Source organism: Saccoglossus kowalevskii, chromosome 6, assembly GCF_978046115.1.
Source record: "Saccoglossus kowalevskii chromosome 6, keSacKowa6.1, whole genome shotgun sequence".
NCBI classification, from domain to species: domain Eukaryota; kingdom Metazoa; phylum Hemichordata; class Enteropneusta; family Harrimaniidae; genus Saccoglossus; species Saccoglossus kowalevskii.
Window position 1 is genome coordinate 7,723,463 of NC_140646.1, and position 15,064 is coordinate 7,738,526.

Below are 15,064 nucleotides of genomic sequence, written 5' to 3' on the forward strand. Positions count from 1 at the left end.
AGTTGTTGATTCTCCCCTGAACAGTGTAACAAGATTACCCCTATATGTTCAACATATAGAAATTTAGTTGCTCAGGATTACTTCAAAGTTGAGTTTGTGCTGTTTCCATGACTACAGCTGTTTTTACCAGCTTTACGACCATTGTTCATAGCAACTTGTACAGAGCCCATAAAAATACATGGTACAGTTGTCTGCATTTTAGCAAGAATAGCTACCAGTTGGTTTAACTTCACTGAAACCCTCAACAAACTAAAATGCATGTGAAAATAGTAATGTCTTACCCTTTTACTGAATATGAACACCTACTAGACATAAAACATTGAGTAAAATAACACTCACCCTCATTTTTCTTTGTCTTGGACATAAATAAAGATCGAGACATCTTTCAAATTGCTCCCGAATAAAATTGGAATAAGCCGGTACTTTACGAAGACAGTCAAATTTCTTGGGAAGATAGTTTAATCTTCTGTCTTCTGGATCCTGTTGTTGCCATGCCAATGCCTGTACCAAGTGAAAACAAAATAGAATGTGACATGTACTTCTTGAATTGTGACAACATTCCAAAAACTTGACAAATGTCAGCTACCAGACAGTCGTGTACCATACTAGCTCTATTCGAATCACACATTAGATCATTTCAATATTACTTCTTTCGGCCATAGAAACATGGCTGTCATTTTGGCCATGGACACATCGCTGTCATTTCGGCCATGGACACATCGCTGTCATTTCGGCCATAGACACATCGCTGTCATTTCGGCCATAGACACATCGCTGTCATTTCGGCCATAGACACATCGCTGTCATTTCGGCCATAGACACATCGCTGTCATTTCGGCCATAGACACATCGCTGTCATTTCGGCCATAGACACATCGCTGTCATTTCGGCCATGGACACATCGCTGTCATTTCGGCCATGGACACATCGCTGTCATTTCGGCCATGGACACATCGCTGTCATTTCGGCCATGGACACATCGCTGTCATTTCGGCCATGGACACATCGCTGTCATTTCGGCCATGGACACATCGCTGTCATTTCGGCCATGGACACATCGCTGTCATTTCGGCCATGGACACATCGCTGTCATTTCGCCCATGGACACATCGCTGTCATTTCGCCCATAGACACATCGCTGTCATTTCGCCCATAGACACATCGCTGTCATTTCGCCCATAGACACATCGCAGTCATTTCGCCCATAGACACATCGCAGTCATTTCGGCCATAGACACATCGCTGTCATTTCGGCCATAGACACATCGCTGTCATTTCGGCCATAGACACATCGCTGTCATTTCGGCCATAGGCACATCGCTGTCATTTCGGCCATAGGCACATCGCTGTCATTTCGGCCATAGACACATCGCTGTCATTTCGGCCATAGACACATCGCTGTCATTTCGGCCATAGACACATCGCTGTCATTTCGGCCATAGACACATCGCTGTCATTTCGGCCATAGACACATCGCTGTCATTTCGGCCATAGACACATCGCTGTCATTTCGGCCATAGACACATCGCTGTCATTTCGGCCATAGACACATCGCTGTCATTTCGGCCATAGACACATCGCTGTCATTTCGGCCATAGACACATCGCTGTCATTTCGGCCATAGACACATCGCTGTCATTTCGGCCATAGACACATCGTTATCATTTCGGCCATAGACACATCGTTATCATTTCGGCCATAGACACATCGCTATCATTTCGGCCATAGACACATCGCTATCATTTCGGCCATAGACACATCGCTATCATTTCGGCCATAGACACATCGCTGTCATTTCGGCCATAGACACATCACTGTCATTTCGGCCATAGACACATCGCTGTCATTTCGGCCATAGACACATCACTGTCATTTATGTAAGCGCATGTGCCACTAATATAGCAAATATGATAGTTTTACAACACTTGTCAATCAAGCTGCAAAACTAAAGTACAAGAACAGTTAAACCAATTTTGTTTCAATTTAAAATTATCCTTTTCAACATACATTAGAAATGACTGTACATGTACATTAACATCTGTCAAATTATTATCGCTTCATTAGTCAAGATTGGGGTAGGGTTATAATAAAATAATGCAGAAGCGGAACAAAAAAAAGTAATATGGTTAAGGTTGTTGAGAACATATGACAACTTAACTTCACCAAACAAATTGTTCACAAAATAGTGTACACCTCAGGAAGTAATTGAAATCAAAAATGAACAAATCTGACAGAGATCCACCCAAGATACGTACATACCAAATATCAAAGCAATTGAGCTGGTAGTTTTCAAGAATAAGTTGAAAATAGCATTTTTCACTGAAAATGAAAAAATAGGCTAATGGCCTGTTGCTCAACGGCTATTGTACAAAAGATTAGTGCTGTATATGCCTCAACTTTTCGTTTAAATTTGTACTTTTAAATAAAATATCGCCAAACAACCACACAAAGTTGTCAATGGAATAATAAACACATGTATGCCTAACACCAAAGCATTGGAAATAGTGGTTAGTTGAAATTCCATTTTTAAACAAAAATGACAAAAATATTTGCCAAAATTAGAGAATTAAAGATATGGTCATGGGATGAACAAATCTAGTAGATGTCAACGCAAGGTACATACACACCAAGTATCAAAGCATTCAGGCTACCGGTTTTGAAGAAGAAGTCGAAAATAGAATTTTAAAATGACCATTTTAAATAGTCTGAACTGATTTCAGGTCAGGTCGTAACAGCCAGGTTTTTTTTCATTATTTTCACCTTAAGTTTCTACCTTTCTACTGTTGATGAGTCCTGAAACTATTTTATAAATTATTTTGAGGGCGATGGTTCGAAATTGGTCAATTTCACAACGTAAACCGCATGAAATGGGAAAACTATGACGCCTCGTGGCATCACGATAAGTTATTCAAGATGGCGGCAAACACAGGGATTTCGCCTGATTCCAGTTCGGTAAAATAGATTAACTCGCAAAGGATGGAACTGTAGCGAAATCAAGTGAGCTACAGAACTGTAGCTAGGTTCAACCACAGGGAGCCTAGGAACTATAATCAACTGTAATACGTAGTCTATGAGCTCGGGTGGGGGGTGGGGGTATCGGCTGGTATCTAGTGTAAGAAATAGACAAGGGATGAAGGCTCCAGCCAGCTCACATATTTTAAACTCGAAAAAACAGACGAAAAGAATGAAAAATTAAATATAAAAAAATACCAGGTTGAAGAATATTAGTTGCTTCTTCAAATTTCGCCAAAGCCCCAGCTACATTTTACAGATATCTGCAGAATAAATCAAGAAAACTACACAAATTTACTCCATTTAGGAATTCCTAACGGTTTGCCCGAACACACGGCACAGTTGGAGGCGTGGCCTGTTCAGCATTTGTCAACAACCAATCACAAGACTGGTTACGAACCACATCGAGGTCACGACTCGGTTAGCCTTGCTCAACTCGTTCGTAACCAGTCTTGTGATTGGTTGTTGACAAATGCTGAACAGGCCACGCCTCCAACGGTGTCGTGTGTTCGGGCAAACCGTTAGGAATTCCTAAATGGAGTAAATTTTTGTAGTTTTCTTGATTTATTCTGCAGATATCGGTAAAATGTAGGTAAGGCTTTGGCGAAATTCGAAGGAGCAACTAATATTCTTCAACCTGGTATTTTTTTTATATTTTATTTTTCATTCTTTTTGTCTGTTTTTTCGAGTTCAAAATATGTGAGCTGGCTGGAGCCTTCATCCCTTGTCTATTTCTTACACTAGATACCAGCCACTAGATGTCCCAAGAGTTCCGGAACATCCATAACCACTTTAGTTCAATCTTTGGAAGGAATTCAGTCGATTTAACAGGATAATCGACCTACCCACACAGACGGAAACAATTCGACTGACCGACACAGGGACGCACAGACTTATTTATAAACAAAGTTATTCCAACACCATACTATAGATGGCGCTCTCACTATAGACCGACACAGTAGAGTTTTGAGGGGCTAATTTGCATGATTGTTGGCAGATCGACTTCTCATGAACAAATTACCATCTACACTCATCAAGGCATCCATACACCAAAAATCGAGTCAAATGGTTCAGCGGTTTTTGAGAAGAAGTTGTGCACAGACAGACAGATAGACAGACGAAGGACAGAAACCCATCCCATAGGCTCAACAGACCAGACCTATGGTCCGTTGAGCCAAAAAATTAATCGCGAAAAATAGAGAATTGCAGATATTGTGACGAATTGAACAATTCTGACAGAGTTCCTCCCAAGGTACCTACATACAAAGTATCAAAGCGCTGGTAGTTTTCAGAAAAAAAAGTTGAAAATGCAATTGTTGATGAATGACAGACATCGAGTGGCAATTATCTACATGTATATGAACAGCGGAACTAAGAAATTTTCTTGTTAAGCTATGCAAATATCCCTGAATATAAGTACATACATTGTGTGCAGTGTTTATCTTGTATCAAGTCAAAATACATTTCCTGTTTAATTTGATGAAATTTAGAATAGTGTGAAAAGAAGATGCAAATTCACTCTAGTGTTATTGCTTGAGATTCTACAATGTATTTTAGAGTCAATGTGCCTGATTGGCTACCCAGTTTTAACACCTTATAGTTGGACCAATCAATTTGTTCAATGTAGAAAATTCTGTCTTGTATACATGCTTTGACTCAACACCAATAGTGGCACCTGTACCTATGGTCTGATTGAATGTTTTTTTTGGAATAATTTTGCTGGTATACTTTTATGCAATGTTTTTAGATTCATTGCCAGAAATAGACAATAGAATCTGGTCAAGTAGAGATTTCCTGTCTATCCCATTGCAGTGACTATAATTACATGCAAAATTGTTCAAGACAACGGATGATGTCATAGACTTTTAAGGTGTATTGTTTAGCCTAATTGAGAGTATGTTGTTATGTTAAGTAGTTCACAGCTTGGGGTTGGAAACAATAGTAAGTGAGGTAATCTATTGTTTCCTTTGTTCTGTGTCCACTTGTATTTGTCAGCTGATCATATGAAGCCATGTAATAAATGGTTGTGGTTACCAGAGAACGAGATACCCTTAGGTACACTCTTAAGATGGCATTGAAGACAGCCACCCGTTATATACTTAATACAAAAATATGTGGACAGACTAATCTTGTAAATATCATTGTGGCAGTCAACGGCGATTGGTATGCAAATTACGTTTGTCTGACGCATTACAAAACAAAAAGTCTAGACTGTCATAGAATAATACACAACTCGCGGACAGACAGTGTGATGAAACCCCTTTTTTACAAAGAGGAAAAACGGCCCATACAATATATTGATCTTGTGGTCTGACCTTCAGCATCAAAAGCAGTATGGCGATAGTGCTTCGCGTTCGAAAAGTGGGATAATTTTTAACATGGAATAACGGACATAAACTAAATCTTGATTCAGGTTACTTCCTGTTGTTAATTGGATTAAAACAGTTATATTTGCTAACAACTGGATCGTACATCTGTGTAAAAAATGCATGAATTTTAACTCTAATTTGGGCAGCGAATACTGCGTCTACAACTGCGTTGGCTGCGTCGCCCTGTTCATTGAACCAGAGAGTATCCAGAACGAAGCAAACAAACTTGAACAGTCACCTGCGTTACTGCATTTACCTATTTTTAAAAATAGAGTTTGGCACACAATTACATATCGTCCATTGGTAATACACTGGGCCAGTGTAGGATTTATCATCAGGTTTTACGGCAAGTTGGGCATTTAATGGTGGGGTTTTGATGGAAACCTATAACATATCGAAAGCTTGGAACGTCACCTGTCTATTACGAAGCACACAAAAGTGAAAAAATGAAAAATATAAACTCAAAATTAAATTTTGTTTTAATAGATGTTTATGCAATGCATTCTCTATGGCACATCCTGTGATGTTTATTTGACTGCGGAACACTGGCCAGGGCGGAAGTCGGCCATCTTGTCCACTCATTTCTGGCAATGTCACTAACTAATAAGCAGAGAAAACATTGCAGATATGATTGCAGCCATCTCTACAAGGTTTGATGTTGTTTCAATGATGGCTATAACTTCACAGCACTAGATGATCCAAACACACACCAGATTTCTATCATATCTATAACATATCACCCCTCAGAGCCATATTGTGTAGTTATGTCTGGAAACCATTTGGTTAATTCTGTGACCTTAACCCTAAAAATCTAACCAGGTCTCCCGAATCACAAGATGTGCAAATTCATACTTCAATTGCAAACATGCATACACATATAGCTTTGACTTTTGTACAGAAAATCAAAGCTGGTTCCATGGCAACATGTGTGTGAAGTTTGAAGGCTGTAGCAATTTTTCCCTTGGACTCTATTGTGAAAACACATACAGCACTGTATGTACCTGGTTCACATTCGTACCAGGCTGGACAGCGCCCTCTGGTGTGATTCCTTCCTGTGCAGGGAAAATTCCAAAAAAAATATATTATATTACAGATACAAATGAACAGTTTGGTTGTTTGTAGATTCTTACCTCTTCTTCAGTTGGCAAATATTCAGGTGGTGGGTTGTAAGACTCTTCATGACCGGGCAGCTTTGTTTTTGGTGCTGGGATGTGCATTTGATATCTCTTACCAAGGTCTACTTTATCCTCATTGTCCCATAACATGTAATATTGTGGTTTTTCCTCTTTCTTTTTACTTGGTTTTAACCAGCCCATTCGAATAGCATGGACCAATCGACTCACCTGGAATGCGATACAAGTCATTGTTAGACATTGCAGAAAAAAAGGTTTCTTTGTTAACAAAAGGTGCATGAAATAAGTTCACACTTATTTTTGTTGGGAGCACACTGACTTGATAGTGCTTAGGTGTTTCAAAAAGCATTATTCATTTCAACAAAGTTATCAAATAAAACAATACTGTGCTATAAAACTAACAACAGTTTTTAAAAACTGTATACATTAATATTATTATACATTGTAAAATGTGGCATGTTTAGATTTATTATAGTAGGCAAATTAACTAATTGATATGCATGGATTTATTAAAAACTATAATTCGCCCAAACAAACAGCAAGCATGTATCAAATTTCATAATATTTTATTTCATTTGTACAAACAGCTGTGAAGAAAGACAAAAAACATTATGAAGCCAGTTAATTATATGTAAAGCACAGACTTGAAGAAAATCACTAATCAGATATCTGTGTGTCAAGTTGCATTCAATCCAAGTGTTTCTTGATATATTGGTGAACACACACATAAGAAAAAACAACATTACCTTCTCTTTTTCTATCAATGACGGTATAAAGCTACGTTTGTGTTCAGGTCTCCTGGTAACAGGATGAATCATAGTTTCTTTAGTAAAGAAATCTACATAGGGTTCATATGGATCATATTCAACTTGTGGATACCTTCCTTTCTCTATTCGTTCTATAATATCAAGTTCCTCATCTGTTAAAACAACATTTTCTCCAGTCATTTTGTTTTTCACTGTTATCCTGAAAAAGACAAAATAGAAATAATAATTTAAATAGAATACAATACCATTAATAGTAATAACAGATATTATGAAAATATATAAATAAAAGACAAATATTGACTGAAGCTAGCAACCAGTACTACCATCATCTAAAGCTATCAACCAGTACTACCATCATCTAAAGCTAGTAACCAGTACTACCATCATCTAAAGCTAGCAACCAGTACTACCATCATCTAAAGCTATCAACCAGTACTACCAACATCTAAAGCTAGCAACCAGTACTACCATCATCTAAAGCTAGCAACCAGTACTACCATCATCTAAAGCCAGTAACCAGTACTACCATCATCTAAAGCTAGCAACCAATACTACCATCATCTAAAGCTAGCAACCAGTACTACCATCATCTAAAGCTAGCACCAGTACTACCATCATCTAAAGCTAGCAACCAGTACTACCATCATCTAAAGCTAGCAACCAGTACTACCATCATCTAAAGTTATCAACCAGTACTACCATCATCTAAAGCTAGTAACCAGTACTACCATCATCTAAAGCTAGCAACCAGTACTACCATCATCTAAAGCTAGCAACCAGTACTACCATCATCTAAAGCTAGCAACCAATACTACCATCATCTAAAGCTAGAAACCAGTACCACCCTCATCTAAAGCTAGCGACCAGTACTACCAACATCTAAAGCTAGCAACCAGTAATATCAGTACTAACACAGTTAACATACCAGTAATCTGGATTTTCCATTTTATTTAGGAATTCATCTAATTCGTCTCCTTGTGCTGGTTTTGATATTCGTTTCCCATCCAAATCGTATCCTATATGAGGGTAATCATTGTACCACTGCATGGGAATGTTGCCGACTGTATTGCGGATATCCTGGAAAATAAATTGTTAATTATCACACAAAGTATCTAAGGGATTGGTCAGTTACTTCGGCCTAGGGGGGGTCGGTGGATCAGTAGGGGGGTTATCCTGTTTTTGATTGTGCGAATAGGGGGGGTCACCCTGTTTTTGATATCATGTTTTACAGAGTTCACACACGCTCATGCATATATTTTAAAAAAATTTATTTCAGAACAAACGATAAAAAAGTTAATCGTACAAATCGTACAAATCTTAATAATAACTATTACCTATATTGCTCATAAATTTGTTGATGCAAAAAATGTTATAGGCTAAATATTTTGAGGTTAAAGTTGCCAAATAACTAACAGACTATGCAATGCGGCTAGAACCCCAATTATACAGTTTTAAACACATCCCAAGTCTATGTGCTGCTGATATCAGATTATTTTATTGAAAGTCTTAAGTCACTCACCATTGCATAAGATATTTACTGGATTTATCCATTTATAACAGGAGACAGAAAGACAACACAGCAATTAGTACAAAGAGCAGTGACAGTTAAAAGTTAAATTTGTGAAAATGCTGATATATAAATTAAAATATAAGGGCGTATATCGAGTGAGTACTCCACAGCTTTGCTTTTATTTACTATCTTTAGCAACATAGATTTCCCTCCTTCCTGCAGCTTTTTCTGTAGTCATTTTGTGGCTTTATGCTTCCCCTCCCCTCCTAAGGTCTATTAAATGCAAACGCTAAAAATTATGTCAAAATTATGGCAAACCATGATATTTTCAATGCACATATAGTACATTTTGTAATCATGTCAAAACCAAAACTGTTAATGTTTCTTTGTTTTTTTTAGGGGGGTCAGCATGTTTTAAGTTTTAAAATATAATGTTTGGGGGGGGGGGGGTCATCCACTTTTTTTTATTTGATAGGGGGTGGGTCAACTGAGATTTACAGCTGGCAAAATGGAATCTGTCGACCCCCCCCTTGGCCAAAGTAACTGACCAATCCCTAATGTTGTCTGTTGGTCTGAAAATTGACACAATACAAGCTATGAAAACACTGTAATGACATGTGGAGCATAGGTGGGAGGTGAATGCTGGGATGACACACTGTAATGACATGTGGAGCATAGGTGGGCGGTGAATGCTGAGATGACACACTGTAATGACATGTGGAACATAGGTGGGCGGTGAATGCTGGGATGACACACTGCAATGACCTGTGGAGCATAGGTGGGAGGTGAATGCTGGGATGACACACTGTAATGACATGTGGAGCATAGGTGGGTGGTGAATGCTGGGATGACACACTGTAATGACATGTGGAGCATAGGCGGGAGGTGAATGCTGGGATGACACACTGTAATGACATGTGGAGCATAGGTGGGTGGTGAATGCTGGGATGACACACTGTAATGACATGTGGAACATAGGTGGGCGGTGAATGCTGGGATGACACACTGCAATGACCTGTGGAGCATAGGTGGGAGGTGAATGCTGGGATGACACACTGTAATGACATGTGGAGCATAGGTGGGTGGTGAATGCTGGGATGACACACTGTAATGACATGTGGAGCATAGGCGGGAGGTGAATGCTGGGATGACACACTGTAATGACATGCGGAGCATAAGTGGGAGGTGAATGCTGGGATGACACACTGTAATGACATGTGGAGCATAGGTGGGAGGTGAATGCTGGGATGACACACTGCAATGACCTGTGGAGCATAGGTGGGAGGTGAATGCTGGGATGACACACTGTAATGACATGTGGAGCATAGGTGGGTGGTGAATGCTGGGATGACACACTGTAATGACATGTGGAGCATAGGCGGGAGGTGAATGCTGGGATGACACACTGTAATGACATGTGGAGCATAGGTGGGTGGTGAATGCTGGGATGACACACTGTAATGACATGTGGAGCATAGGCGGGAGGTGAATGCTGGGATGACACACTGTAATGACATGCGGAGCATAAGTGGGAGGTGAATGCTGGGATGACACACTGTAATGACATGTGGAACATAGGTGGGCGGTGAATGCTGGGATGACACACTGCAATGACCTGTGGAGCATAGGTGGGAGGTGAATGCTGGGATGACACACTGTAATGACATGTGGAGCATAGGTGGGTGGTGAATGCTGGGATGACACACTGTAATGACATGTGGAGCATAGGCGGGAGGTGAATGCTGGGATGACACACTGTAATGACATGTGGAGCATAGGTGGGCGGTGAATGCTGGGATGACACACTGTAATGACATGTGGAACATAGGTGGGCGGTGAATGCTGGGATGACACACTGCAATGACCTGTGGAACATAGGTGGGCGGTGAATGCTGGGATGACACACTGCAATGACCTGTGGAGCATAGGTGGGTGGTGAATGCTGGGATGACACACTGTAATGACATGTGGAGCATAGGCGGGAGGTGAATGCTGGGATGACACACTGTAATGACATGCGGAGCATAAGTGGGAGGTGAATGCTGGGATGACACACTGTAATGACATGTGGAGCATAGGTGGGAGGTGAATGCTGGGATGACACACTGTAATGACATGTGGAGCATAGGTGGGAGGTGAATGCTGGGATGACACACTGTAATGACATGTGGAGCATAGGTGGGAGGTGAATGCTGGGATGACGCACTGTAATGACATGTGGAGCATAGGTGGGTGGTGAATGCTGGGATGACACACTGCAATGACCTGTGGAACATAGGTGGGCGGTGAATGCTGGGATGACACACTGTAATGACATGCGGAGCATAAGTGGGAGGTGAATGCTGGGATGACACACTGTAATGACATGTGGAACATAGGTGGGCGGTGAATGCTGGGATGACACACTGCAATGACCTGTGGAGCATAGGTGGGAGGTGAATGCTGGGATGACACACTGTAATGACATGTGGAGCATAGGTGGGTGGTGAATGCTGGGATGACACACTGTAATGACATGTGGAGCATAGGCGGGAGGTGAATGCTGGGATGACACACTGTAATGACATGTGGAGCATAGGTGGGCGGTGAATGCTGGGATGACACACTGTAATGACATGTGGAACATAGGTGGGCGGTGAATGCTGGGATGACACACTGCAATGACCTGTGGAACATAGGTGGGCGGTGAATGCTGGGATGACACACTGCAATGACCTGTGGAGCATAGGTGGGTGGTGAATGCTGGGATGACACACTGTAATGACATGTGGAGCATAGGCGGGAGGTGAATGCTGGGATGACACACTGTAATGACATGCGGAGCATAAGTGGGAGGTGAATGCTGGGATGACACACTGTAATGACATGTGGAGCATAGGTGGGAGGTGAATGCTGGGATGACACACTGTAATGACATGTGGAGCATAGGTGGGAGGTGAATGCTGGGATGACACACTGTAATGACATGTGGAGCATAGGTGGGAGGTGAATGCTGGGATGACACACTGTAATGACATGTGGAGCATAGGTGGGAGGTGAATGCTGGGATGACGCACTGTAATGACATGTGGAGCATAGGTGGGAGGGAGGTGAATGCTGGGATGACACACTGTAATGACATGTGGAGCATAGGTGGAGGTGAATGCTGGGATGACACACTGTAATGACATGTGGAGCATAGGTGGGAGGTGAATGCTGGGATGACACACTGTAATGACATGTGGAGCATGGGTGGGAGGTGAATGCTGGGATGACACACTGTGATGACATGTGGAGCATAGGTGGGAGGTGAATGCTGGGATGACACACTGTAATGACATGTGGAGCATGGGTGGGAGGTGAATGCTGGGATGGCACACTGTAATGACATGTGATTAACTACAACAAATAGTATTTTGGCTTTTAACTTGTCACTAAATGGAGTCTTTTATCAAATATTCATGTTACTTTAATTCTTTTAGTGGCACCATATTTCCTGCTAAAATCTTGGTACAAAATTTTGTCTTAACTTTATGTATTTTTTTTATATTTTTCCTATTGGGTAGTGATGATCAAAAATTTGAAAAAAAATGATTTTAAGTTTGATCTGTGAATGTGACAAAAGTTAACTCTGGTAACTCAAAGGGTTTAGCCAAGGTTTTAGAAGCTCATTTCATCATCACCTCCTCATCTGAAGAATCATATTCATATTCATCTTGAATTGGATCAGAATTCTCTATTCCACTGTCAATGTATTCCTTCTTTGTTTTTTCCATCCTACTGTCAATTTGTCTTGTTTTCCTCTTTGTTTTCTTTTTCATACTCTTGTTATCCTGATTGATGCTAGTTTTCTCATCTGCAGATGTTGACGCCTCGTCTGAATTCTGTAAAAAACAATTAATGGTCACCGTGATTTTACAAGCTACTGTAAATGCATTGATTATTCATTGGGTTTTAATTACGCTATTTTCGCTGATAAGTAAAATCCGTAAAATTAAATATACATGAACATGTAAAATAACAATAAAACTCATTGTTTCCCAATGAGTGACCCCATGACCTTGACTTCCCCTTATCTTTTGAGGTCATTTATTGAACTCAATCACTGCAGATAGTAAATAATTATCATCACAAACATTTTTATGCCAAATACGCATTCCTATCTCAAAGTTTTTACCTCTTCAGAAGTGTCATCATCTTCATCTTCCGATCTGTAATCATCATCTTCTTCCGATTTGTCATCTTCCTCATCACTGGATATTTCCTCTTCTAATTCAGAGAAATAACTTTCCTCACTTTCAGACTCATCATCATTAGGTTCATTAACAAATGAAGAATTTGTAAACAAGTCATCCAACTGTAAGAGAATATTAACAGGGATTTCTTTTAACAAGGAAATAGGGGTGCAGCGCCCTCATGCCATGGTCATGCGCCCCCTTACCCTGGGGAACAGATCCTCTGGCAACCATAAAATTCTGAATGACCAGGGATCACATGTTGCCACAGTCTTCAACTGTGATCTGTCTGAAAGTAGTTTTGGCCCCAAGGAAGCCACAGAATGCTCCACTTCAACTTAGAATTATCAAAAACTCCACACCCTAGTAGGGAGAACCCTATCTCTCCCACTTGGTAACATCGTTGAATTGCTGTTTTTTTCTAGAAAAACCCCTAAAGAATATGTGATATGAAACAGACTGTAAACCAACAAACAAGAATTGGTGAATTGGGAATTTTAAAAAAGTGCATGTCCACATCTACACATACTGGTATATGTTTAATTTAAAGTCTTCAAGAGGGAGGGTAACATGGTTACTTTGTTAAACCGAAAAGTTCATCTTTTTTGAGATGATCCTCAGGTACAGTACTCATTTACCCCCAACCTCCCGCCCACTAATTATTGTTGTTTTTCCCCAAGGCGTAGACAAGGTGAAGGACCATGAAGCTAAATGGCAGATCCATATATGGACTGAGTGAAAGAAAATATTTCTAAGCCTAAAATAAAACTCAATATTACTACACCTCTTTGTGCATTTGTTAATTTCACATATGTTTTCATGACAGTATGTTTGTAAATATCTAGAAAAATCTCGTCTTTTGTTAATAATTTTGATTGTTTGGAATGTCTGTCGACCATGTCCCAATAATTTGTTTGGAATATCGATCCAGTTGGTTTCTACATACTAAGTTAATGGCGGGCGTCGGTCCCGACGTCCGGCATTCAACACAATCAGCCGAGACAGGACAAACATTGACCGTAATTTATGGGGATCATGTCCCGTAATTTGTGGACTGAAAACTCAAATAACAAGTATTATTATTATTATATATATTTTACATATATATTTTATTTTACCTCACGAAACTACAACAGATCTAGAGTTGTTCCTGTGAAACAGCTGCCTTGAAGTCGATGCAACTTCAACTAGCCATTTCTTACCTTGAAATAAAAAATAAATAAAAATTCGAAGAGCATCGGGGAATATATTAATAACCATTCTTAGCAATCGCTTGCTTTATTTTATTCCAATCCATGAAATTCACAAGTTTTTCGACATTTGTTGGCAACTTCCGTGCTAAAAATGGTTGAAAATGTGGGTGTGGTTCTCTCGCAAAGTCCTGTTGATAATACAGACAAATATGGTTCTGTGACCCAGATTGTGCTCCGATCAGGTGACTCTCAGCCAATCAATGATGTTGTAACAAAGCATATTTGACGCTAATTGAAGGGTCGTCGTACCATCCAATCTCCGGAGTCGATTCGCATAATTTTTTGTGTGCCGAGACAGGCTTCAAAATTATTCACTGAAAAACATCGGTATATTTTGCCAAACGGGTGGGATTTGATTTGATAAACAAGCAGCCTATCGGCTGAGATAGCTCCGCTGTTAGCAATGCACATTTCAATTAAAGAACTGAAGACATCATTAGAAAATGAACAATATGTATAGTATCAAAGCAATCGGACTTACAGTTTTTAACAAGAAGTCGAAAATATCACTTTCTACCAAAAATGACCAAAATATTCACCAAAATTAGAGAATTGAAGATATCATCACGAAATGAACAAATCTAAGAAAGGTCTACATGTAGTATCTATATAGTAATATCAAAGCAATTGAACTTTTGGTTTTTAACAAGTCGAAAATATCACTTTTTACCAAAAATTACAAAAATATTCACCAAAATTAGAGAATTGAAGATACCATCACAAAATGAACAAATCTGAGAGAGGTCCACATGTAGTACCTATATATGTAATATCAAAGCAATAAGACTTGGTTTTTTTCAAGAAGT

General features: G+C 39.9%; 1 protein-coding gene across 3 annotated transcripts in view; it reads right to left on the reverse strand.

Annotated features, from left to right (window-relative positions):
• The window catches only part of LOC100370579 (ribosome biogenesis protein bop1-like), a 76,929-nt gene that overhangs the window by 37,276 nt on the left and 24,589 nt on the right, over positions 1-15,064 (reverse strand). For 2 of the 3 annotated variants that reach the window (XM_085500001.1, XM_085500002.1), the window contains exons 2-7: positions 12,948-13,127; positions 12,454-12,654; positions 8,207-8,358; positions 7,261-7,480; positions 6,512-6,724; positions 340-501 (exon numbers count right to left, since the gene is read on the reverse strand). In XM_085500001.1, the coding sequence (XP_085356127.1) occupies positions 340-501; positions 6,512-6,724; positions 7,261-7,480; positions 8,207-8,358; positions 12,454-12,654; positions 12,948-13,127 (1,128 nt within the window). The remainder of the gene's footprint in view (positions 1-339; positions 502-6,511; positions 6,725-7,260; positions 7,481-8,206; positions 8,359-12,453; positions 12,655-12,947; positions 13,128-15,064) is intronic. The other variant, XM_085500003.1, reaches the window with a different exon arrangement.